Genomic DNA, 25,749 nt, shown 5'->3' with positions numbered 1-25,749 from the left:
GCCGCAGAGCAACTAAGCCCGTGTGCCACAACTACTGAGCATGTGTTCCACAACTACTGAAGCCCGCATGCCTAGAACCCATGCTCCATAACAAGAGAAGCCACCGCAATGAGAAGCCCACGCACCCCAACGAAGAGTAGCCCCCGCTCGCCGCAACTAGAGAAAGCCCACGCAGCACTGAAGACCCAATGCAGCCAAAAAATAAATTAAATAAGTAAGTTTTTAAAAAAAGAAAGAAAGAAGTGTGGTTCCAGAGAGGTCGTTCTAGTGACAGTGAGATGTCGCTGCCCTCTTGGAGACCACCTCTTGCCCCTGTCTCCTCGCTCTCCAGGCTCTTTTCGTCTGTATTGCTCTTTAGTTGTTTCTCTGTTAGAGGCTGTATTTATTATGCTTGCTTATATAGGGCAGTGCCTGGTTTGGGGAAGGCAGCCTACATGGCTTTAGCCCATATCAGCGAAAAGAGAAAGTGATGTGAAAATCAGAATTGTGCAGATACACATATAAGACTTTATTAAGACCAAGCTTTTATTCAAATTTTTTATACAACGATGATGTCCTTTAGTACTTTGCTTTATTCTGGCTATACAGCGGTTGTGAATTTTTTATTTTAATTAATATGCTTTAGCTGGTGGAAAATGTAAGACATTTTTAAAGGACTTGGAATTAATTGTTTTCTCATTTTATATTTAGTCCTGCTGGAGAAAACTTTTTCTGTTCAATTTTAAGAGTCCTCTACAGCCATGTGTTGAGAACGTATCATCTCAGAGTTAATTAACTGTACACTGTTCTAACATGAGCAGTGCTTAGAATTGGAGCTTTTTTTTTTTTTAACTAATTGTTATTGTTTTTTTTTTTTTTTTTTTCCCCGAACCGGGGCACGAACCAGTGTCCCCTGCATCGGCAGGTGGACTCTCAACCGCTGCGCCACCAGGGAAGCCCTTAATTGTTATTGTATTTTACCATATTATTACTCAGGTTTGCTGATTCATCTTTGTCATTTATTCTTTTTTTATATTTATTTTATTTATTTTTATTTTTGGCTGCATTGGGTCTTAGTTGTGGCATGTGGGATCTTTCTGTTGTGGCGCACAGGCTCTTCATTGCAGTGCGTGGGCTTCTCTCTAGTTGTGGCGCACGGGTTCCAGAGTGTGAGGGCTCTATAGTTTGCAGCACGTGGGCTTAGTTGCCCCGCAGCATGTGGGATCTTAGTTCCCCGACCAGGGATCGAACCCACGTCCCCTGCATTGGAAGGCGGATTCTTAACCACTGGACTGCCAGGGAAGTCCCCTGTCTTCCTATTCTTTGAATAGGTTGAGAATATGATAAAAGTTATGTACTGTCTCCCAAAAAGCTCATACAGTGTTTTCACCTATAATTTCCAGGAGTCACAAGCACCAGGAAGCATTGTAGTGTGGGGTTATGAGGCTCTGCTCTAAATTTTTAGGTTACATTCTTGTCACTTCTAGGTTCTTAGTATTTGTCCTTCTTTTTTTTTTTTTTTGCGGTACGCGGGCCTCTCACTGTTGTGGCCTCTCCCGTTGTGGAACACAGGCTCCGGACGCACAGGTTTAGCAGCCATGGCTCATGGGCCCAGCCCCTCTGCGGCATGTGGGATCTTCCTGGACCGGGGCACGAACCCGCGTCCCCTGCACTGGCAGGCGGACTCCCAACCACTGCGCCACCAGGGAAGCCCTGTCCTTCTTTACATTACAAAATGTTTCAGGTGTTATATCTAAAATTATTTTCAAGTAAACTGTTTTGATCCTGTCACTGCGTTACTCTTCGGTTTTGGATATTACCCTCAGATCAGATAATTTACAATATTTACCTTTACTTTATGGTATTAACTCTTCCCTTTTACCAGTACTTCACTTCTGTTCTGACTGTACATTCTCTTTTCTAGCCCAGTGTGCCTTCTGTTAGCCCTGTTGTACTAGCTTACCCTGTGTACACCTTTATAAATGTCACAGATGCCTTGGTCTATTACCACATCCCTCTCCTTTAAATCATAAAGATCCATTATCCAAGAAAGTGTCTTCAGGTTTATTCTCTTTACCCTCTAGCATGCGAGTGAGGTGGGTCATTCAGGAACTCAGAGCGTAAACTATGATTTCATAGTAACATTTTAAATATTGGTAATAATATAACTATATACAGTTTTTTTATTATAAGTTAGAAGAGTATCTAAACAACAGCCATGAATATTTAGAAACTAATTTTGCACTAAACAAAGTGACAAAATTCATCCAAGTCTTTAAATATTCAGAGTAACTCTTTGGGACTTCGCTAGCAATTCAAGTTTGGAGATTAGGGTTGCCTGAATCATTTCAGAACTTCAGGCTCTATTTTAGCCTACAAATATCTGTTCATTCTTTTTCCCTACTTTCTTCCCTAATCCTAGTTAAGATTCAACTAGGATTATTCTCTTGATTATAAAGAGCACAGGAGTAAATTCACCACCAAATAAATTTTAAAAGGGAAAGATCACCCAAGTGCTTGTTCTGACCATGCCAACCCTTAAATATGTATGTGACAACTATCCTGAACTATACGTTTTCACTGGTTTTGTTTCTCATATAAGATTCTGAAATTCTCAAGGGTGAAGATAAGGATTTTTCTGAAACATGCAACCAAAAACTTCGTATTTGGTTCAGCCCTCACTGTTGCCTGGGCAAATGCTAACAATTCTGCTCACTTAGTATATGATTCACTGGCACAGTTTTATCCTGCTTCTGCCCTGTACGTGAAGGCGAGATGTGGAAACTCGGGTATCCTCGTTGGATGCCACCTGTCGTTAAAGGCAGAGAAGGGTGGTGAAGTTGAAGGGAAAAGGGGCTGAACACTAGCAGTGCTGGCAGTAGAAGTGGGAAAGTGGAGATTCTCTTCAGCTTGTTTATTTAGTGGTTGTTTACTTTAGTTATGTTAGGTGATACCTTAAAGCAAATAGCAGATTCTATTATAGAATCTTTTAAAATCTTCACTGTTAAAAGTATCTTCAGAAATTACTAAATGAGAGCGTGGATGTCTTACGAGCATGAAATATGTCCAAAGAATCAGGTAAAAGCAAAAAGGGAGATTTTGGCAAGTCCTTGCCAGTTCTTAAACGATTTGTTCTATGTTCATGTTTTACAGATAAAAAGCAGAGCTTTATTGAACAATAAATTAATTTGCCAAAATGTGTAATCATATATGTGCATTACTTTTTGTATCATGTAATCTATGTATTACTTTATTTACCGGTGATTTAATTTTTAAACAGAAATGACATGCATCTTAGTACCTTTTTTGTGAAAGTAGTGTCTTTATGTGTTTTGTCAATGCTTGGTAAAATGTTCAGCTCATCCCCTGCTCATTTGCTACAAATACATTTTAATCAAAACTTTTATCTTAGACATACTGTATTGTTATGTCCACGAACTCCAAGCGGAAGCTGAAAAAATCCATTACAACCCAAACCAAACATGATATAAGGCCTGAAATCCATCAGATTCTTCAGATTTACAGACAGAAAGTGCACAGCAGCTGGTGCAGCGCAGTTTCAGAGCATCTGTTTCTGAGATTCCATGGCTTGTGCAATAGGCGCAAAATAAGCAATATCCTTTTGGTACGGTTAACAGTGCCACCCCCTGTCCACAGCTTTGCCTCTGTGCTCCTGTTATGAAGGCATTTTTAAAATCTAAAGTAATTAACAGTATGCAATAATTTGTGGTTGTAATAAGAGGAAATAATTGTGTGCACACTTGGGTGCACTTGTGCATACCTAGCTACCTAAAGATATTTTAATAAATTAATAGGGTTTAAAATACAGAAGCACAAAACCCTTTCGCATATTGGTTCAAGGACTGAAATCTATTTTTAAATTGTTATTTTTTAATATCACACTTCAAGTTTGGAATTGATTCCCATTCATAAAGATTCACTCATTCCTGGCACACTTTTTTAACCATTTAACATATTAACCAAAGGAAGGCATGCCGGGGGCAGACAGACGCAGTGCAGAGTCGCCAGGGCTTTGATAAGCGTTTACTGAGTCCTGTACACTCGCTCTAGGACACCCTAACCCAGAATGGACGCTGGGGGAGGGCTCTTAGAGGAGGGAGTACCGGAACCCTAACAAATGAAAGGGCCAGAAGCAGCTAACTGTCACCCCGCTTAGCTTTGTGAGGTTTAATAACCATCAGAAGCGATAAGTGGTTATTTAATCTGTCTTCTGGAAAGATGTGCAGCAAAGGTTTATTAAAGCTCATCAGAGGTAGCAAGGTGAAAACTGAAGCTAAGGACGCACCAGCAAACCTTGTCAGTTTCAGGAAAATTATGTTAGCAAAGACCAAAACTAAGGTTGACATTTAAAATTAGTACCGTATTTGTTTTGTACAAGACCGATTCATAAAAATAATAGTATCAATGGACTTTTAAAATGGAAATGTAACTTTCGTTTTTAATAGGAAATTGCATATCTGCCCCTTCCTTCAAGCTTTCATTATTTTTCCATTTATCTGAAGGTTTTCAAAAAATTTGTTCTATTTTTGGGATAAACTTTGTATGCAAGCAACATGTTGCTGTTTGGGGTTTTTTGTTCTTACTGTTTTTTAACTAATTCCAGTCTTTGACCAAATTTTGTGTAGGGTTAGGGTGTGGGGCTTAAGGGACTTGGTGGTAGAGAGGCAAACTGCCATCAGTATTCAGCCACAAGCTTTAAAAAGCCATCCTCACTATGTGCTTCCTGTAAACCGAGGAAGCATGTAGCGGGGACAGTCTTGCTGGGGACTGGGGGTATGGAAGCCTGAGCGGATCATGGAGAATGTGGGAGCACGGGGGGAAAGCAGTGCAAAATACTGTATGGATGAATCACTTTCCTTCTGGAATCCTAAACTATAAAATACGTACAGCTACAGACTGCAGCTGTTGCCCGTGGAGGGATGGGAGAAAGGCGAGAAGGGATCCTTTAATCCATCCCCTCTTCACTCCACACTGTGTGTGTTGTAGGATATGATATCCTAAATGTTGTTAACCCTCTTGGTAGCCTCTGTTTATGACTCAGCCCTTTGATAGCAGCACTTTCCCCAGGCATACTTGAAGTTCTCAGTTTTGAGGAGACTTTTTTGCATGGGTTTGTAAGGGTCCTGAAATTAGATCGTAGCTTATATCACAAAAGGCTCCTTGTTAGGCTCTGCTGTACTTCTCAGTTGCCTGAAGAAGAGAGATCACAACCGAGATAAATTTGCTGATACCAGACCTGTTAGGCGTCTTCTATTTAAATTTAATTATATAATAATGAAAAATATTAGTTTGGTGCATCTCTGTCTCTTTTTTTTTTTTAGTTCCCTGTGCTATACAGTAAACCCTTGTTGTTTATCTATTTTATATATAGTAGTGTGTATCTGTTAATCCCATACTCCTAATTTATCCCTGCCCCCTTTCCACTTTTGTAACCATAAGTTCGTTTTCTGTGTCCGTGAGTCTGTTTTTGTTGTTGTTGTTTGTTTTGTTTTTTATTTATTTTTGGCTGCATTGGGTCTTTGTTGCTGCATGTGGGCTTTCTCTAGTTGCGGTGAGCAGGGGCTACTCTTCCTTGTGGTGCGTGGGCTTCTCATTATGGTGGCTTCTCTTGTTGCGGTGCACGGGCTCTAGGCACGCAGGCTTCAGTAGTTGTGGCACGCGGGCTCAATAGTTGTGGCATACGGGCTTAGTTACTCCGCAGCATGTGGGATCTTCCCGGACCAGGGCTCAAATCCATGTCCCCCGCATTGGCAGGTGGATTCCTAACCACTGTGCCACCAGGGAAGTCCCTGTTTCTGTTTTGTAAACAAGTTCATTTGTGTCATTTTTTTAAGATTCCACATATAAATGGTGTCATATGATATTTGCCTGTCTCTGTCTGGCTTACTTCACTTAGTATGATTATCTCTAGGTCCATCCATGTTGCTGCAAATGGCATTATTTCATTCTTTTTTATGGCTGAATAATATTCCATTGTGTATATATACCACATCTTTATCCATTCATCTGTCGATGGACACTTGGGTTGCTCCCATGTCTTGACTGTTGTGAATAGTGCTTCTATGAACATTGGGGTACGTGTACATATCTCTCATTTTGAAAAGAAAGAAGTCAAAATGTCATGATTGATAAGTAACATTGGAAAAGTAACAGAGATTGGAATTTATCATTGTGGGATTTTCATGTTTGCTAAATGCTTAGTGCTCCTTTTGTACTTCTGTCTAGCATTCACCCACTTGTGTTAGGCCTCCCCCCACTAGAAAGGGGGTGTCTGTTCATGTGTCACTTTATACAGTGCTTGGTCGTAGGAGACATGTAATATTTATTAAATAAGTTGATGTTGAATGGTTGTAGGAGGAGTTCACAGAGTAGTACTTCCCTTGCGAGTAGGGCAGTAGGCTAAAGCAACTCCGTCATTTCTCGGGAAAAGCTTTACTTAGTTGTGATTGCAGTGAGTGATACTGATGAAGCTTCAGGAAGGTACTGAGATTTTAAGTTAGGGCTCTAGTCTTTTTTTTAATCACTTGAAACCTAATTTAAACTTTCTGGTTAGAACGTAAACAAAAATGTATGTGGTTATGATGTACCTCCTGAAAAGTAGTTATGGAGAAAGGGAAATGAGTATTCTGCTTAGCAATCTCATCTGGAGAGAGAAAGCTGTTACTGGAAGAGAAGATGCTTCTTTCTTTACTCATCAGCATCCCTAACAGTGGCCACTCCTCTTCTGACAGATTACTGTGGTCCTAGGGGCTATTTTTAAATTCATATATATAGAGAGAGGCATATGTCATTTCATTTTACTGTGCTCATCTAAGAAAAGCCACACTAGCTTTCTTCCCGTCTCTGGAAGGAAGTCTAGGCTAGGCCATCACTAGATGAAACAATATCCAGAAGCCACAGAGAATAGTTTCCAGAGCTCCCAGTTTTCCCAGGAATGACTTTTGTCTCCCTCACTAATACTCTGTCATTTTGTAGAATTTATCGTGAAGCATAGCTTATGCAGTGAATAGTTCTAATTTACTCTGGTGGTATTTTGTTTCATGTACAATAAGAACTCCCTGATTCAGAGTGAAATGGAAAAGTTCTGTCTAATGACTGAAAATTTCCAGTTGTGAAGTTTTCTTTAAGAAGAAAAGATATTCGTTAATTACACCACCGAAAGTTCAAAGACAACAAAACAATTACATTTTATCCAGATTACTGCAAATTCCAAAATAAAAACCCCAAATGAATAGGTTTTACTACATTTTGCCTGATGCAATGTATATCTTGGACATACTGAAAGCATTGTAAGGAAGGCCTTTTCTTTTACCACTTTTTTCATGAGAAATGTAGAGACCAAAGAATGTTCAACGAAGAACAAAACACTTTCCAGTTTGTCACTTCGTGGATAGAAAGTAGAGACAGACTGGTGAAGCACCTGTTGCTTTAAAGGCAATAAACGAGTGAAATGTTTCAACAGAAGTCATCAGCTTTCAAAGATCTCTTTGATCCAGTTCATATCACTCATTGCTCTTAATTCCTTTGTCACATTTGTTCCTGCATTACAGGTAATCCTCGAAAGCCATGGAGCATTTTACGTTTAACCAGAACCATGTGGACGGTTCTCCCATGTGGACGAGAGCTCCAATGCCAGCTTGTATTCTGCCCCTCCTTTCCCATCCATTTAGCTTTAGAGGCAGGTTTGAGAAGCAGATCGAGTGATACCGGGACGGGCTTATCCCCGCTCCCATCGCTTTCCACCCAGTCCCGGGAGGTTTAGGGGCAGAGCCCCCAGCAGACCCTCAGCAGTGCCTTGATCTCCACAGGCACATTCCACAGGCTCCTCCTCTTCCTGAGGCCGACAGGGTTGAGTCCAAGTAACTTAGGATATCTCCTTCGGGTAAACGTTAAGATTGGTACCGTTTGGTCCATTCCTACTGGAATAGGTCTCCTGCACTGCAGTAAATAAGTTGGAGTGAAGAGGGGCAAAACAAACTCTCCCCAGCCTTTCGGGTTGAACAGCTTGAGTATGTTACCCCCTCACACTGCTTCCATTTCCTCACTTAGTATACAAGGGTGATGTGTGTCTTTTAAGAATTATCTTAGAACTACATCTTGCTTAATCATTTTCTGTGTCCTTTTTTTGTATTATCTTCTCTGAGAACAGCTTTTAAGAGGTTGAATCCAGCAGTAAGGGCATCATAGTTCTAACCTTACTTAGATTTTCTAACATCTGCCTTATTTAGGTTTTCTGAAAGAACTAAAACTGACCAATCTCCCCCGAGGTCTTCTAGGATTATTCAGACCTGAGTATATTTACATAGGGCAGTGGCATAGGGTAGTAAGTTCAGGCCTTTGAGGGTTTCAGTGAGCTTTTTCCCACTCTGTGTTGGAAATGGTTGCTGATTTGTTCTCTGTCTCCCTGAAGTACAGCAGTTTTCATGTTGAATCCTTGGTGTCTGTCACACATGTGGATAGTCTTTTCCCTAAATGCTTTTCTCTGTGCTTTTCTTCTGCCTTCTATGTGATTTTTTTTCCTATCAGTGGTTTGTATATTTTCTGCAATGTTGGTTCTAGTCTTTCCTGTTTCTTAGAGCTTCTCAGTCCACGCTGGCATCTTTCGTCTCTGTTCCTCTTGTGCAGCTGGGCTGGCTCCCCTTCAGAGGCCTCTGCCATCTCGCATCTTACCTTTGCTCTCGGATGTTTAAAGTCCATCGATCACGTCTTTTGTTTCCTGTGATTTTTTTCTGCTTTCTTTCAGAATGTGATTTTCATTGTTGTTTCCTATCGCTCTTCATTTTCCCGGAGACTTTGGATAGGCCCGACGTCAGGTTTTGAAAAGATGGTCTGGCCAGGTATGTTCCTTGCCGAGGACAGTGTGAGTGTCTTAAGCTCGACCCCTTTCCATCTTGAACTGAGCACTCTTTACCGTTACATCAGAACATACGCTGCAGAGAAGGATGTTCGTAGTTTCCATGGCCTGTGGGTCAGTCTGCTGCCTGCGGGACTGGAGGAGGAGCGAGGCTGTGTCCTGGCTCTCCTCTGGGCGTTCTGCCGTCCTGCCACGCTGGGGGTTAGCGCGTCCCCAGGGGTGGGCTTTGCCATTCCCTCTGTCCCCCTGTTTGGGGTGCCTGCCCCTTTAGAGAAATGCCCTCGGACATAGTTGCTGGCTTTTTGGTCAGCATGCTTGTGGACGCAGGATTTTCCTCTGCCCAGCCGTGCCCGGCATCCTCTGCTGATGCCAGCCCTCCTTTGACAGGACGCAAGAGGGGTAAGAGGCACGTGCTGGGTCTCTAGTGACGTCAGCGAGTGACAGGGGTTTCCGGGGGGACTCCCCACGGTCCTCTCTGGCCTGCACATCCCTGCACTTGGGAGCTCTCAGTGACAGCGATACCCCTGCAGGTTAGAGGAAGTCACCTTCCACAGTGCACCTTCCTGCCATCTGCTCCACAGCTGTCTGCAATCCCAGTGTGAGGGGCCCCCGGAGGCGTGCAGTGCACACCCAGGCCCGGCTGCCCCATCTGCAAGGGATTCCAGAATCTCCTCCTCTCGTTGCATCACACTCTGAGGGACAAAGCTAGTTTTCATTCCTAGTACTGTCGTGCAGGTGGGTCAGCATTATCAGTATCTATCCATAGAAGATCTTTCTCGAACGAGTTTAGAGTGGGAGATAGGAGCCAGCATCCGCATGGCCGTCCTTACTTTCTGGTTTTCATCCTGGTTCTTTGTCAGGTTTTGGGACAGAGATTTTAAGAAGTTTTACTTACTGCTTTCTCATCAATGTATGGGGTTGTTTTTGTTTGTTTTTGTTGTTTTTAATGACCCTTTGATTTTATTAAGAGTTAACTCAGGAAGGTACATTATACCTTTTTCTTTTTTTAGCATAGAGAAAGGACCTTCCCAAATTTTATTTGCAAGTGGATTATCATATAGATTGAGAGTGAAAACCAAAAATCCAAAGGGAAAAAGAAAACTTGTTTTTTGTAGCAGAGCCTATAAAAGCTGGAGGTTCCGGGACTTCTCTGGTAGTCCAGTGGGTAAGACTCCACACTCCCAGTGCCGGGGCCTGTGTTCAATTCCTGGTCAGGGAACGAGATCCCACATGCATGCCACAACCAAGAGTCCACATTCTGCAATTAAAAAAAAAATCCCACATGCTGCAACGAAGATCCTGTGTGCTGCAGCTAAGACCCGATGCAGCCTAAATAAATAAATAAATATTTTTTAAAATTAAAACAAAATAAAAGCTGGAGGTTCCGAGTTCCTACAGTACTGGTATTCTCACCATACCCTTGAAATGGCCCCTGGAATTTAACAGATTTTTAGACGTGAATAGCAACGTTTCTTTATATCCTATATAAATTACTTAAAATTATGGTTTGCCTTATGATACCTTTTATCTTTGAAAGGAATTGATTTAGCCCTAGGAGATCACATTCAGATTTCTCTTGACATCCTGAGACCTAGGTGTCAGCATACTGAATTGCTATTTGTATAGATGCTTTTCCTGTAAGTGAGAGCTCATCATGACTAAGAATACACTAGTAGTAGGTTTTTTTTAAAGTGACTGTTAACAGTGTTGGAAAGATGAAAAGATTTGTATCCTGTGGTCTAATTTTATTTGACATGTAATAGTATTTATGACGAGCCCAAGCTATGTCTTCTTGTATTTTTCTGAAAGACACTGTGCTTTTACTCACAGTTCTAATCATTTTCAGTTTATATAAACGTGGCCCTGGTATTTTTATATAACATACATTCCACAAAGTGCTTTGGATATATATAGTAGATTAGAGAGTAATGCTGAGTTTATACAGCATCAGTGGGGTATGAGTTATGCCCTGTAAGTGAATCTTCCAGACAACTAAAATGACCCTCATAAGTAATAAAACATCTTTTTTTAATGCAAGATTTACATTAAAAACAGTTAAGCTACATTTTTAACAAAATGTTTCCTACATAATTAGCAATTTCTAAGTGACTGGAGATCATCATCACATAAATAGACCTAGTGGCTATTTATTGGTCGTCATAACATTGATTGATCCAGACTCTTGTGGCCAGGTCTGGCTTGTTTAGTTTTTCTCTCCTGTCTCACTTTCAGGCTGTAAGATCTCCCTTCTGCCATTAGTATACTTGACTCTAGCATTTGTAATGTAATGTTTCTAATATGCTGAGATTTTGAGACTGAAAAGCCAAGCGTATTGGATGGATGTATAGACTAAGTGCTGAATCATGGTATGAGATATCCTGCAGCATCAGCTGTGTACGTTCCAGTGTCTTCCATCTACGCTGGCTCTTGTGTGAATTAAAAGAAAATGCCCACATCCAGGACGGTCTTCCTGGTGCACTGTGTCTGCCCTTCTCCCCTTCTGCCCATTTTTGTCACGTCCCCCAGAGACCCTCTGCCAGCCCTCGGGACTGGCTGCAGCGTGCTTTGCTCTACTGTTGCTCCTGGTCTTGGCGGCTCCTCACGTTTGCAGCCCAGGTCCCGTTTCTCCTGGCCTGGGATGCCTTTGTGAAGTCTTCCAATTAACAAGGCAGTTAACTGGTCCTCCCTCTGCCTTCTCCTACAATTTTTTACATATTTCTGTTAGAGCATTTGTTTAAATTACAACTATCATGATAGTAATGGCTGACCTTCCAGAGCACGCAGTATGTGTATTATTTCATTGAACACACGGTTTATAAATTATAGATCCTTTAAGTAGATACCACTGTCTTCTTCATTTTACAGATTAGTTAGGGAGAAGTCACAGTAGGAACTTGGCCATGTGACAGAGCTGGGATTTAAGTCCAGGCAGCTTGATTCCTGTTTCCTCACTGTTCGTGAGTCAGCTGATAATTGGTCCGAGGTCACATACCTAGTGAGTGACAGAACTGGAATTTGCATCCCGGGTAGTTTGACCTTGGAGCCGGTGCTCTGAATTGTTTGTTTGCTCTCCAGCACTCCCTTTTGTGAGCTCCTCAAAGCCCGAGACCTCACAGTGTCCATCTGTATATCTTCAGAACAGTGACACATAACAGGTTCTTAAATGTTTGAAGATGAATTTGTGAACTTTTTCACCGCCTGCTATGGAGCAGTACTAACGGTACTAAGCTGGGCATCTGCCCTTGTGTTGTCTCAGACAGAATTTTAATACCTTGACCTTTGTTATTCCTCCCCATCCTCTGCATCCAAACTCATCCTCTCACTGCACTTAACCAAACTCAGAAAGCCGTTGCCTTTGCCCAGACTCAGTTTACCAAGCACAGCTGACCACAGATACGCCACATGTACACGTATCTGTGAGAGAGAGAAAAATGAGTGCCCGAAACCATATGGTCAGTTCAGGGAATACGCAAACAGCAGCAACAGAAAAAAAGCCACCTGAAATGTGCGGGGGAAGGAGGGGAGAGACAGGAGGATGTGGGCAGAGAGGGCACGCTCACGTGAGCAGGAGAGCACCAGGGGAGAGGATGGAAGGGTTGGGGACAGAGAGACAGGGTTAATTCTTGATGTTAAATCCATCCATCGGAGCTCTGATCATAGTGGTCGTACATGTGAAGTATGGCAAGAATAAACTTTATAGATAAACAAAAGATTCAAAATGCCAAACTGATCTTCCAAATTCTGTGAAGTAAGCATAAATATATAATACACATCAATTTGTGGTCCTTTAAAATTCAACTACTGTATGACAAAGGGGACTTAAAGAAAATTGATTTGTTGGTTCCTCAACTTGGAATTAGAAAGGCTCTGGCAATTTCAGAACAATACCCTTCTTTCCTCTGCGTAAAGTTTGACGTAGCGAAGAAATGTGTTCATAACATCCTACTTATTTTAAATTTTATTGAACAAGGGAAATAATACATGTCATTTAGGAAATGGACAACTCTTAGCCCAGGTCTTAAGGATGGCTAATTCTAGTTCTATTCTTTGTTATTCTCTAGAGCCTAACTTAAATCCCACTCTTTTCATGAAAACTTTCTCAACTGTCATTACCCACACTGCTTTCTCTATTTTCCTAGTTTATGTAATCCTTAGAGGAGCTGCCATAGGATAGTGGTTGAGCTGAGGTGGTCATATTGCCTCTGTGCTATCCGCGGACTTGCCATGTTAACCCAGGCAAGCTGGTTAACCTTGACAAGCTTTGGTTTCTTCTTTTGTAAAATGAAGCTGATAAAATGAAGTCTCCCATTAGGGTCATTGTGAAGATTGAGTGAGACCATGTATGTAAAGATTTTAGCACCCTACTTGGCATGTGTTTAATTCACATTAGCTATATTGTTAGTGTTTATTACTGTATTGTTGCCCCATTGATTAGTATGTGTCCTGTCTCTTCCTGGAGTGCCCTCACACTAGTAGATGCTCGATTACGTATTTACTTGGGAGGTCGGCGGATACGAGTTAGGATGAAGGGAAAAACTCTAGTAGTAAGAGGTGGTGACTTGGGGGCTTCCGCTGTATATTGCATAAGGGAAATGGTGGGATTAGTATCTGCACAGGTGATGGCCTCCAACTGAGGGCTGTGTCCTCAGTAAGCAGTGTGAGAGGTGGTGGAAAAGATGAGAAAAAGGAGAGACATTGCTAGTGCTGGCAAAAGGAGTTGCAGGATTTGGGGGTAGTAGAATAGGTTAATTTATACCACGAAGTAGCAGAAATTAAAGGTACGACACCAGGTTGAGTTGTGAGGATGTTAGTAGGGGGTCGTTAGATAGTTTTATGCCACATCGCCTACTGGTAGAGAATCGTGGTGGTGGGCAAATGTGGAGGTCATTTGTTTGTAAGTGACCTTCTAAATTCATGGTCTACAATTCATATGGCAGTTTCAAGCTCAGAAATCAACCCAGGAAAGGGAGCTTTAGTTTCGCCTCCTCTACCTTTTCTTGTTCATTGGGGAGGATATTTAACCAATATTGGAAGGGATGGCAACCCAATCAGCCATTATCTAAAATGGCACTTCCCAGGGGACTTCCCTGGTGGTCCAGTGGTTGGGACTTCACCTTCCATTTCAGGGGGTGCGGGTTCAGTCCCTGGTCGGGGAGCTAAGATCCCACATGCCTTGCAGCCAAGTAACCAAAACATAAAGCAGAAGCAATATTGTAACAGATTCAGTAAAGACTTTAAAAATATTTTTAAAATAAAAATAAAATGACACTTCCCAGAATAATTGACTCTTCTCAAGAATCTTCAGAAATGTTACGCTTATGCAAGTTATAGACGCATACAAGTATATAGAATATGGTAACTATGAGATGATGAGATGGAGGAATAGTTTTCATATCTTGCTGCAAGAGAGTGGGAGGTTTGCGTTTTTACTTGTTGGTCATTTTCAGTATAGGTTAGGACCAGGAAAGAGGAAGATTGCCACAAGATAGAGGACAGCATGAAAACCAAAAGATACATAGAATAACGATCCATCCTGTTATGAGAGCACTTGAAGAGGATAAATGAGTAATGGCCCCTTTTAGTTGGTTGAAGTTTAGAAAGAAGAATGTGTTTGTTTGCATAAAAGGGATTAAGTGGTTGATAAAAGGTATTTTTTTAACTAGTCATGAACAACTTAGATACAAGATAGTATAAAAGAGCCAACATTGGGACTTCCCTGGCGGTACAGTGGTTAAGACTCCGCACTTCCACTGCAGAGGGCACGGGTTCAATCCCTGGTGGGGGAACTAAGATCCCAGATGCCGTGTGGCATGGCCAATAAATAAATAAATAAATAAATAAATTTTTTTAAGAACCAACATTTATTTAAAGATTTGGAAATACATATACCTATTTCTGTATAGATTATTTACTTTTTAAAATCTAATAGACTATATATTAACATTAGTATAATAAACATAAATATTCTTTAAGCTAATAATGTATATATCCGTGTTTGACTTCTTTAGCTCTTCAACACACTGTATTACTCTTGTATCTAGGACTTTGCCAGTGCTGTGACATTTACTGAGAAGACTCTTACCCCTCTCCCTTCCCTATCCCATCTGTATACTTTCTGTAAATTCACTGCCAAGGCACTTAGTACATTCTAGTAGGAATTACTGTTTGTCTTGTTTACCACTGTTTTCCTATAAATACTATCCATTTGATAATAAATCAAAGGATAATTTATCTACTTCATGTATAAAATGTTCAGGAAATATTAATAAAATTCAATTTTCTGATGACTGAGATAAGAGTATGGACTCATACAATTAAGACATGCCCCTTGAGTTATTTTTATAGTAGTAATTTAAGGGGAAAGAAAAGGAAAGACATGAACAGGCAAGATCTGGAGAAGACGGCACCATCAGTGCAGTATTATTGAGTGTTCTGTATACGGCCAGTATTCTGGTAGGCACTCAAGGAAGCCAGTTGTCAAACTGGGGAGAGAGAATTAATACTGGTTAGAGGACTGAGATCAGCTAAAAGGAGCTGTTGACGGCTTTGAATTTGGAGGTTTAAGCAACTGGAATTGCTGTTTTTCCCCCTTTCAGTTCCACTCAGCACTTACTGAACATGACTTGTGTGTCAGCATGGAAAGGAAGCGATGTGTCCAGGAAGGATGTCCTGGTCTGATTTAGCTTGTTACCTTCAGGAAAGCGGTCTCGAGTGCCAGTGTGCTCTTGGATTTCACAGATGACACGTTCTGAGTCAAGGTTCCTATTTTGACCTTGGCATGTGTGCTGACTGGTATGTCGTCTTCTTCCAGTCTGCCTAGGGCACAGTGCCTAGCCGTGGGTAGGAGGATAGTTGTGGTAGTTAAGAGATTGAAACACTTTTGAGTCAGACACACCTGGTTTTTTATCCTGGCTCTGCCATTTACTTTACGGTTTTCATATCTACTGTTCAGTTATTCTGAGGATTAACTAAATAATCCATGGAGGGTACTTAACTAGTACAGTGCCTAGCACATAGTAAGTGCTCCGTGAAAGGTTAGCAATAAATATTTCAGTATCGTCTCTATCAGCATTTGGGCCAAGGCCCAGGTCCCATTGTCTAAGGTACAGATTCTGACAGTAACAATATCTTAGCCATTCTTTTTTTTTTTTTTTTTTTTGGTACGCGGGCCTCTCACTGTTGTGGCCTCTCCTGTTGCGGAGCACAAGCTCCGGACGCGCAGGCTCAGCGGCCATGGCTCACGGGCCTAGCCACTCCGCGGCATGTGGGATCTTCCCTGATCGGGGCACGAACCCGTGTCCCCTGCATAGGCAGGTGGACTCTCAACCACTGCGCCACCAAGGAAGCCCTATCTTAGCCATTCTTGTTCTCTTAGCACTGTGCACCCATGATGTCAATATATTCCTAAAATCAGGGCCACTGATCAGAATGGATGTACTTCATCTTTACATGATCTGCTGCCGTCCTGTCTCCCTGAGCTTCTCTTCCGCCATACCACCCTTGAGCACACCACGCTTGTTCCCGTCCCATGGTCTGTATTCTTTCTTTACCTCCTCCTTGGAATGCTCTCCTTCCAGAGCCCAAGCCCACAAGGCGTGCCTCATTTAGTCTCGTTGAATGTCACCTGTTCGGAAAGACTCTCCTTGTCCATCCTATTGAAAAATTACTTTTTAAAAAAATTTATTTATTTTATTTATGTATTTTTGCCTCCGTTGGGTCTTTGTTGCTGCACAGGCTTTCTCTAGTTGCGGCACAGGCTTTCTCTAGTTGCGGCGAGTGGGGGCTACTCTTCGTTGCGGTGCGTGGACTTCTCATTGCGGTGGCTTCTCTTGTTGTGGAGCACGGGCTCTAGGTGTGCGGGCTTCAGTAGTTGTGGCACACGGGCTCAGTAGTTGTGGCTCGAGGGCTCTAGAGCGCAGGTTCAGTAGTTGTGGCACACGGGCTTAGTTGCTCTGCGGCATGTGGGATCTTCCCGGACCAGGACTCGAACCCATGTCTCCTGCATTGGCAGGCGGATTCTTAACCACTGCGCCACCAGGGAAGTCCCGAAATGTTACTAATCACTTTCTTATCCTGCTTTATATCTCTTCATGGCACTTTTTAGTGTCTTACATTATTTTATACATTTATTCATTAATTGTCATTCTCCCGTTTGGGAATGCAGGTTCCTCAGGTTAGCCTCATCACTGCTCCATCTTCAGTGCCTGTGCACTCAGTAAATATCTGTTCAGTAAATGACTTCAAAGTTTGGAGGTTGTTATATCTAAACACTAAAATTACTCTTTAAAGATTATTGTAGAAGTAGCTAAGTTGGGGAATGATACTGAAAAAAATCTGCAATTGCAATTTCTTTTTCTTTTAGAAAAGTGTGGACTCTGGAGAGATGAAAGGGAAACCGTCTCCTCGTAAACAGCGCTTCATGCAGTTTTCCTCACTGGAGCACGAGGGAGAGTATTACATGACACCACGGGACTTCCTCTTCTCAGTAATGTTTGACCAAATCGAACGTAAGTTGTGTTTTCGTTTTTTAAGTTAAAAAAAAAATCAAATATTAGGGCTGAAAAACCTGTTTTTTAGAATTGGTAACAGCTTTTCTTCATTTTAATTATCATCATTCTTTGTACCATGTGTTTACTTAATTATTTAGACTTTCAACCCTTGTGACATTAAACTTTTGTTTATTTATTTATTTATTTATTTATCTAAGAAATAGTTGCTTTGTACGTGGGTTTTTCTAAAGAAAGGAAAAAATAGGTAAGTTTTTAAATGTCACTAATTAAGTTCTTAATAGGGTAACTAATTTATCCAAGATGTTACGTTTTGGTGGTGTTGATGTTTTAAATTGGGCAAAAAAAAGAAACTAGGTTAGAGCAATTAGGAGGGTCACACGGGGTGGGGTGGTGGTGGGATGAACTGGGCGATTGGGATTGACATGTATACACTGATGTGGATAAAATGGATGACTAATAACCTGCTGTATAAAAAAAATGTGATCAAATGTATTCTATTGGAAAGAAGCAAAAATAGAGCATATTTACAGTCTAAAATATATATATCTATATTTGATCTTTGAAAAAAATAATCAACAGAAATTAAAAATTCACCTTTGACCTTACTCAAACCTAGATCCCTCTCCTGAGTTAACTACTGGTTTATTATGTAGCTTTTAAAGACCTTTTCTAATGCATTCCTATGCTTCTGAATGTTTGAAATATTAAATACTATTTTGTTTTCTTGCGGTGGGTCTTTTCATATGTATGGATACTGGATGTATTTCTGGAAATTGTTGAACACACAGCTTTACTCTGTCTCAGATTGTATTTTAATCAGTGCAAAAAGTTGAAATATTATAAGGAACAATGCTTGGAATACCAAAAAAAAAAAAAAAAAAGGTTGAGGAGAGAGAGGGAGACAGACAAAGAGGGAGAGAGAACAGGAATCTTGTGTGGTCAGACTGGCTAAAAATTGAATTATTATTGTAACAGTTTAAAAAATAAGCTTTAATACCTATACTGTACTTATATAAAACTAAAACTTAATTTTCTTTCATCTGCTAAAAAGAGAAAGCTTCATTGGACTAATGGTCTGCTCTTGATAAGCTATTGTGAGAGGTTTCCGTTTTTAAGTAATCTGCCTAGAAAGTAACAATTTTGTGGTTTATCAAAATAATTTCCTGTGCTTTGTGTTATCTTTATCACCAGGTCTTTGATTACTTGAAAAAACCTAGTTTTCTCAATATTAAAGTTTTGCTCAGAACTAAAAAAAAGGAGGGTCATACAATAGAGTCATGATGCCACTGGTTTAAAAAAAAACCTGAAAAAATAGAATGAGAAGCAAAAATCCAAAAGCTTTAATTAAATAATTTTATTTTGTAGACTGTCTGCTCCCAGTTATCCCAAATTGTCAGAAATTCTTAGTTTTATTTATCTAAATCAGTCCCTTTCACTTTGCAGAGAGTAGACATGGCCTGGTCCTCTGTGCCCAATATTGCAGAAGTGTTCTTTGAAAAGTTCTTGGCTTCCTGACACCTTTCAAAGTGTGCTGACAGTTTTGCCCTGTGGATAGGTGCATATGGAACAGATGGAATGGGACAGGGCAAGGTGAGCTGGAAGAAGTGTAGATTGAATTTGGGAAGACATTATTGATACTGAGGGATGGCTTGAGCAAAAACAAATGATCATAATGTGTTCCAGGGACAGTAAGTTCACCAATCACTAGCACCAAAGCATGGCGTTGGGGGGTACTGAGAGATCAAATTGAAAAACAATAAGGACCAAATGTACAGAGGATTTCAGTGACGCTGTGCAACCACCAGAGAAATGTGTATTTGGTGGAGATAAGGGGACATCATCTCGAACCAGTGAGGGATCAGTGAAGGTTTATGAGAAGGAAAATAAGGTGGTAAAAATATATTTAGATTATTTTGGTACAGCTTCTGTTAATCTAAAACGCTAAAACAACCAATTATTTTACCAGCAAAACGGTTTATTTGGGAGGAGCAAAGAATTGCAGTTCAGAACGTGCATCAGTGACAAACCACATGCAAGTCCCTTAAAGCAAAGGAGAGAAAACTCTTTCATAAAAGAGAAGGGAAAATTGGGAGGGGCTGTTATAAATGAAAAGTGCACTGGAGGGAAGTGGGAGTTTGAAGTAGTGGCTTTTCATTGCCCGGCAAGGAGCACGTGTTTCTCCCTCTTGCTGGAGATGCAGGGTGTGTCTCCCTGGGGGTCGCATTGAGCACTGGAGGTGTGTGCACGAGCGCTGCCCTCCTAGCCTCCCGACTCCCTTGCAGTAACGTCTCCCTTTATTAGCTTTCACACTGTTTTGGACGGAAGCTTAACAGTATATATCAGAAACCTTTAAAATATTTACTTATTTTGTTGCAATAAGTTCCCTCCTAGAAAATTTGTCTAAGTAAATAATTGGAGAGATACAAAAAATTTTCTTTTAAAAAATAGTTTAGGGCTTCCCTGATGGTGCAGTGGTTAAGAATCTGCCTGCCAATGCAGGGGATATGAGTTCAATCCCTGGCCTGGGAAGATCCCACATGCCGTGGTGCAGCTAAACCCATGCGCCGCAACTACTGAGCCTGCGTGCTAGAGCCCACGAGCCACAACTACTGAGCCCATGTGCCACAACTACTGAAGCCCGTGTGCCTGGAGCCCGTGCTCTGCAACAAGAGAAGCCACAGCAATGAGAAGTCTGCACACCATGACAAAGAGTAGCCGCTGCTCTCAGCAACTAGAGAAAGCCCACACGCAGCAACAAAGACCCAACGCAGCCAAAAATAAAAACAAATAAATAAATAAACTTATTTTTTTAAAAAAGTAGTTTCGCCTCTTCAACATGTAAAGAGCTTGGACGTTGTCACTCCTGTTCTCACAGCACAAAAGAAGCTGAAAGATTGAAAATCAACAGCTCTTCTCAGATCCATGAGAGAATTGAGACCCCAGGGCACACAGAGCGAAAACTGGAGAAGGTAGACACAGAGAGAAGCCACCGCTGGAGCCACCATCTGGCAGAGTGTTATAGGAGCTGCTAGAGCCTGAGCATGGGCTACCTTCAGAGATAAAAATTTGTGAAAATCCACCCTGAGGGCCCCACCAGTCCTCACAGTGAAGGTCTGAGAAAAATCCTCTCCTGCTTCCCCTCAAGGGGAGGAGAAAAGTAACCATTTTGAAATTCCCAGAGCATTCTGTTCTCCTTAACAAAGCCCTGCACAAAAAGGAAGCTGTGTTACCCAAGTCTAACCCACAGCCTAACCAACCTGGGGAAATGGAAGAACCCAACTCCAGCCCCATTCCTGCCTCACTTAAGGAGGAAAAACAAAAACAAAAACTGAAAGCACTTGCGAAGATCACAGCCTAGGGACACGGGCTCACTAACAGACTGAGACCCATCATAGGATCTCCCCACACGTCACCACACACCATCAGTAGGGCTCCTATATAGCATGCAGATACAACTGAAAGAACTATGCCTCTCAGACCTTACTTAAGAAGGCTCTAGGGAGACAAAAACACAGCAGAGGAGACAAACCAGGACATTAGGAAGTTTTAGCTGCTGACATCTAACTACAGCAAACAGTGAACACAGCCTAATGCTAGCCAAGTAAACATAGAACCTCATACCAAAGGCCTATTTACTGCAGTAATGTTTACCCAGCACATCATATCTGGCTCTCAACAGTAAAATCAAGTGGCATGCTAAATGGCAAAAAGCGTCATCTGAAGAGGCAAAAGCAAACATGAGAACCTGATTCAAATGTAGCAGATATTTTGGAATTTCAGACCAGAAATTCTGAATAACCATAATTAATATACTGAGGACTCTAAAAGAAAGAGTTCACAACATATAATAACAGATGGGTAATGTAAACCGAGATAGGGGAACTCTTAGAGTCAAAAGGAAATGTTAGAAATAAAAAACTCTGTAACAGAGATGAAGAATGCCTTTGATGGTCTCATCAGAATAATCCTCTGGGCCCGGAAAATAATTGGTGATCTTGAAGATATGTCAGTCAAAACTTCCCAAACTGAAAAGAAAAAAGACTGAAAAAAACAATATTCAGAAACTGTGGGATAATTCAAAAAGTGTAACATGCCCGTAATGGCAATACCAGAAAGAGAAGAAAGAACAGAAGAAATGTTTGTAGTATTAACAGCTGAGAATTTTCCAAAATTATTAACAAACACCAAACCACAGATTCAAGAAACTCACAGAATACCAAGCAGGATTAATAAAAAAATAAACTCAAAATGGATACCAAGCAGGATGAATACAAAAATAAACTCAAAAGGCCTAAACGTGGGATTAATACTATGAAATTCCTAGAGGAAAATGTAGGCAGAACACTCTTTGACATAAATCACAGCAATATCTTTTTAGATTTGTCTCCTAGAGTAATGGAAATAAAAACAAAAATAAACATGGGACATAATTAAACTTAATAGCTTTTGCACAGCAAAGGAAACCATAAACAAAACAAAAAGACAGCCTACAGAATGAGAGAAAACATTTGCAAACAATATGACCGACAAGGAATTAATCTCCAAAATATACAAGCAACTCATGCAGCTCAATATCAAAAAAACAAACAACCCAATCCAAAAATGGGCAGAAGATCTAAATAGACATTTCTCCAAAGAAGATACACAGATTGCCAACAAACACATTAAAAGATGCTCAACATCACTAATCATTAGAGAAATGAACATCAAAACTACAATGAGGTATCACCTCACACCAGTCAGAATGGCCATCATCAAAAAATCTACAAACAGGGCTTCCCTGGTGGCGCAATGATTGAGAGTCTGCCTGCCGATGCAGGGGACACGGGTTCGTGCCCCGGTCCGGGAAGATCCCACATGCCGCAGAGCACCTGGGCCCGTGAGCCATGGTGGCTGAGCCTGTGCATCAAGAGCCTGTGCTCCACAACGGGAGAGGCCACAACAGTGAGAGGCCCACATACCGCAAAAAAAAAAAAAAAAAAAAAAAAAAAAAATCTACAAACAATAATTGCTGGAGAGTGTGTGGAGAAAAGGGAACCCTCTTGCGCTGTTGGTGGGAATGTAAATTGGTGCAGCCACTATGGAGGACAGTAGGGAGGTTCCTCAGAAAACTGAAAATACAGTTACCATATGATCCAGCAATTCCACTACTGGGCATACATCTGGAGAAAACTCTAATTCGAAAAGATACATGCACTCCAATGTTCATAGCAGCACTATATACAACAGCCAAGACATGGCAGCAACCCAAGCGTCCATCCACAGATGAATGGATAAAGATGTGGTCTACATATACAGTGGAGCCTTAGCCATAAAAAAGAAGGAAATAATGCCATTTGCAGCAACATGGATGGACCTAGAGATTATCATACTAAGTGAAGTAAGCCAAAGACAAATATCATATGATACCACTTATAGATGGAACCAAAAAAAAAATACAAATGAACTTACATACAAAACAGAAATAGACCCACAGACATAGAAAGCAAACTTTACCAGAGGGGAAAGTGGAGGGGAGGGATAAGTTAGGAGTTTTAGATTAACATATACACACTACTATATATGAAATAAATAACCAACAGGGACCTGCTGTATAGCACAGGGAACTATACTCAATATTTTGTATTAACCTATAAGGGAAAAGAATCTGGAAAAGAACAGATATATATATATGTATAACCGAATCACTTTGCTGTGCACCTGAAACTAACACAACATTGTAAATCAACTATACTTCAATTTCTTAAAAAAGAAAGAAAAAGAAAATACTTTGAGATGAATGAAAATGAAGACATAATACATCAAAAATTATGGATTGCAGCTAAAAGAGTGCTTAGAGGGCAGTTTACAACTGTAAATACCTATATTAATAAAGAAAAAGGTCTCAAATCAGTAACCTAACCTGTCATCTTAAGGCATTGGAAAAAGAAGAGCAAACTAAACCTAAAGCAAGCAAAAGAAAGGAAATAACAAAGATGATAGATAAAGAAAAAAGAGGCTAGAAAAAGTAGAGGAAAATCCATGAAACTGAAAACTGGTTCTTTGAAAAGAGGTGTCAAAAGTTGAAAAAACTTTAGCTAAATTAACCAAGGAAAAATAAAGAGAAAACTCAAACTATTGGAAAACGGTGAAAGAGGGAGCATTACTAACAACCTTAACAGAAGTCAAAAGGATCATAAAGGAATACATAAAGGATCATAAAGGAATCATAAGGATCCTAAAATATCATAAAGGAACACAGCGAACAGTTGTGTGCAAATAACTTAGATCATAGAGGATCATAAAGGAATACAATGAACAACTGTATGCAGATAACTTAGGTGAAATGGGCAGATTGCATTTTTCTCTCATTCTGTGGATTATCGTTTCACTCTTTTCATAGTGTCCTCTGATGCACAAAAGCTTTTAATTTTGATGAAGTCATATGTATTTGTTTTACTTTTGTTGACTATATTTTTAGTGTCATAGTTGAGAAAATATTGCCAAATACAAAGTCATAAAGATTTGCCTGTTTTATAGTTTTAACTATTGAGGTTAGGTCTTTGATCCATTTTAAGTTAATTTTTGTAAGTGGTGTAAAGTAAAAGGGTGCAACTTCATTCTTTTGCATGTGGCTCTCTGTTTATTATTTATTATCTAATTATTTTAATCTATTATCTATTATCTAATGATCTGATTATTCATTTGTTGAAAAGTGTTGTTTCTCCCATTGAATTGTCCTGGTTTCCTTGTCAATATCCAACTGAGTATAAATGTATAGGTTTATTTCCAAACTCTCAATTCTGTTTTGTTGTTCTGTATGTGTATCCTTTGCTAGTACCACACAGGCCTGATTACTATAGCTTTGGATTAGGGTTTGAAATCAGGAAGTCTGAATCCTCCAACTTTGTTCTTCTTTTTCAAGATTCTTTTGGCTATTCAAGGTCTCTTGCAATTCCATATTAATTTTAAGATGGCCTTTTCCTTCTTTCTTTTTTTTTTTTTTTGTGGTACGCAGGCCTCTCACTGTTGTGGCCTCTCCCGTTGCGGAGCACAGGCTCTGGACACGCAGGCTCAGCGGCCATGGCTCACGGGCCCAGCCGCTCCGCGGCATGTGGGATCTTCCCGGACCAGGACATGAACCCGTGTCCCCTGCATTGGCAGGCGGACTCTCAACCGCTGCGCCACCAGGGAAGCCCCGTTGGGAAGTTTTTGATTACTGATTCACACTCCATACTTGTTTGGATACATTCTTCACATTTCCTGTTTTTTACTGTGTTCCGTAAGTTTCATCATGTTGGTTTACAGTGTTGTTCGCATTCTCTAGTTCTTTACTGATCTTCTCTGTAGTGGTTCTGTCCATTGTTGAAAGTAGAGTATTGAAATCTATTATTGTCGAACTGTCTTTTTTCCCTTCAAGTCTGTCAGTTAGGCAACTTTTTAAAAGCATATAAAGAGTGAGATCCCATTTTTTCCTTGTTTATATATATGTATGAGTAAAATACAGTCTTGAAGGATATTCGCCACATTGCTAATGGTTCACTCTTACTTTTGGAATTACCAGTTTTTTTTTTCAAAGAAGCAACCTTGGGAAAGGACAGTTTAAATTTTATTTATTTATTTATTTATGGCTGTGTTGGGTCTTCATTTCTGTGCGAGGGCTTTCTCTAGTTGTGGCAAGCGGGGGCCACTCTTCATCGCGGTGCACGGGCCTCTCACTATCGCGGCCTCTCTTGTTGCGGAGCACAGGCTCCAGATGCGCAGGCTCAGTAACTGTGGCTCACGGGCCCAGTTGCTCCGCGGCACATGGGATCCTCCAGACCAGGGCTCGAACCCGTGTCCCCTGCATTGGTAGGCAGATTCTCAACCACTGTGCCACCAGGGAAGCCCGGAATTACCAGTTTTTGTATTTTCTTTTTGTCTTGTAATTTTCTTATTCATCAGCAACAAATATTTATTATTTGCATTAAAAAGAAAAAGTTAAAAAGATGTCTTAAAGAAATCTACATTTAGAAGGTGAGTGAAGCAAGAAGAGCCAGTTACAGAGATTCTTTAAATAAGACCATTGGCCACGGATGGCAGTGCAGTGTCATGGGAGCAGGAAGTGTTTGGTCAGTAGTGTGGGTGTCCAGAAAGATCCAGTAGGATGGGAATTGGGGAGAGGCTGTTGGATTTGGTCATCAGCATGGGTCACCAGGACCTTTGGTAGATAGGTATCAAGAGAGTGGTGGACAGTTAAAGAAAGAATTAGAAAGAAATGAAAATGACAGGTATAGATTGCTTTTTCTAAAAATTTTTATCTGTAAGGTACAAAACAGAGAGGATGATATTATGAAAGAAAACAAAGGATAATGAAAGAATTTTTTAGAAATACTTCATAGCCAAACAGTTCTTGTTTATCCGAAA

The 25,749-nt window shown here is 40.7% G+C and overlaps 1 protein-coding gene across 2 annotated transcripts in view; it reads left to right on the top strand.

Annotated features, from left to right (window-relative positions):
• The window catches only part of MICU2 (mitochondrial calcium uptake 2), an 82,903-nt gene that overhangs the window by 12,476 nt on the left and 44,678 nt on the right, over window positions 1–25,749 (top strand). For both annotated transcript variants that reach the window (XM_081214534.1, XM_081214533.1), the window contains exon 2: window positions 17,217–17,361. In XM_081214534.1, coding sequence (XP_081070660.1) covers window positions 17,217–17,361 — 145 coding nt within the window. The remainder of the gene's footprint in view (window positions 1–17,216; window positions 17,362–25,749) is intronic.

Source organism: Mesoplodon bidens, assembly GCF_964165515.1.
Source record: "Mesoplodon bidens genome assembly, chromosome: 17".
In the NCBI taxonomy this organism is placed as follows: domain Eukaryota; kingdom Metazoa; phylum Chordata; class Mammalia; order Artiodactyla; family Ziphiidae; genus Mesoplodon; species Mesoplodon bidens.
The sequence above is the reverse complement of the archived record's forward strand: the minus strand, read 5'-3'. Positions and strand labels throughout refer to the sequence as shown.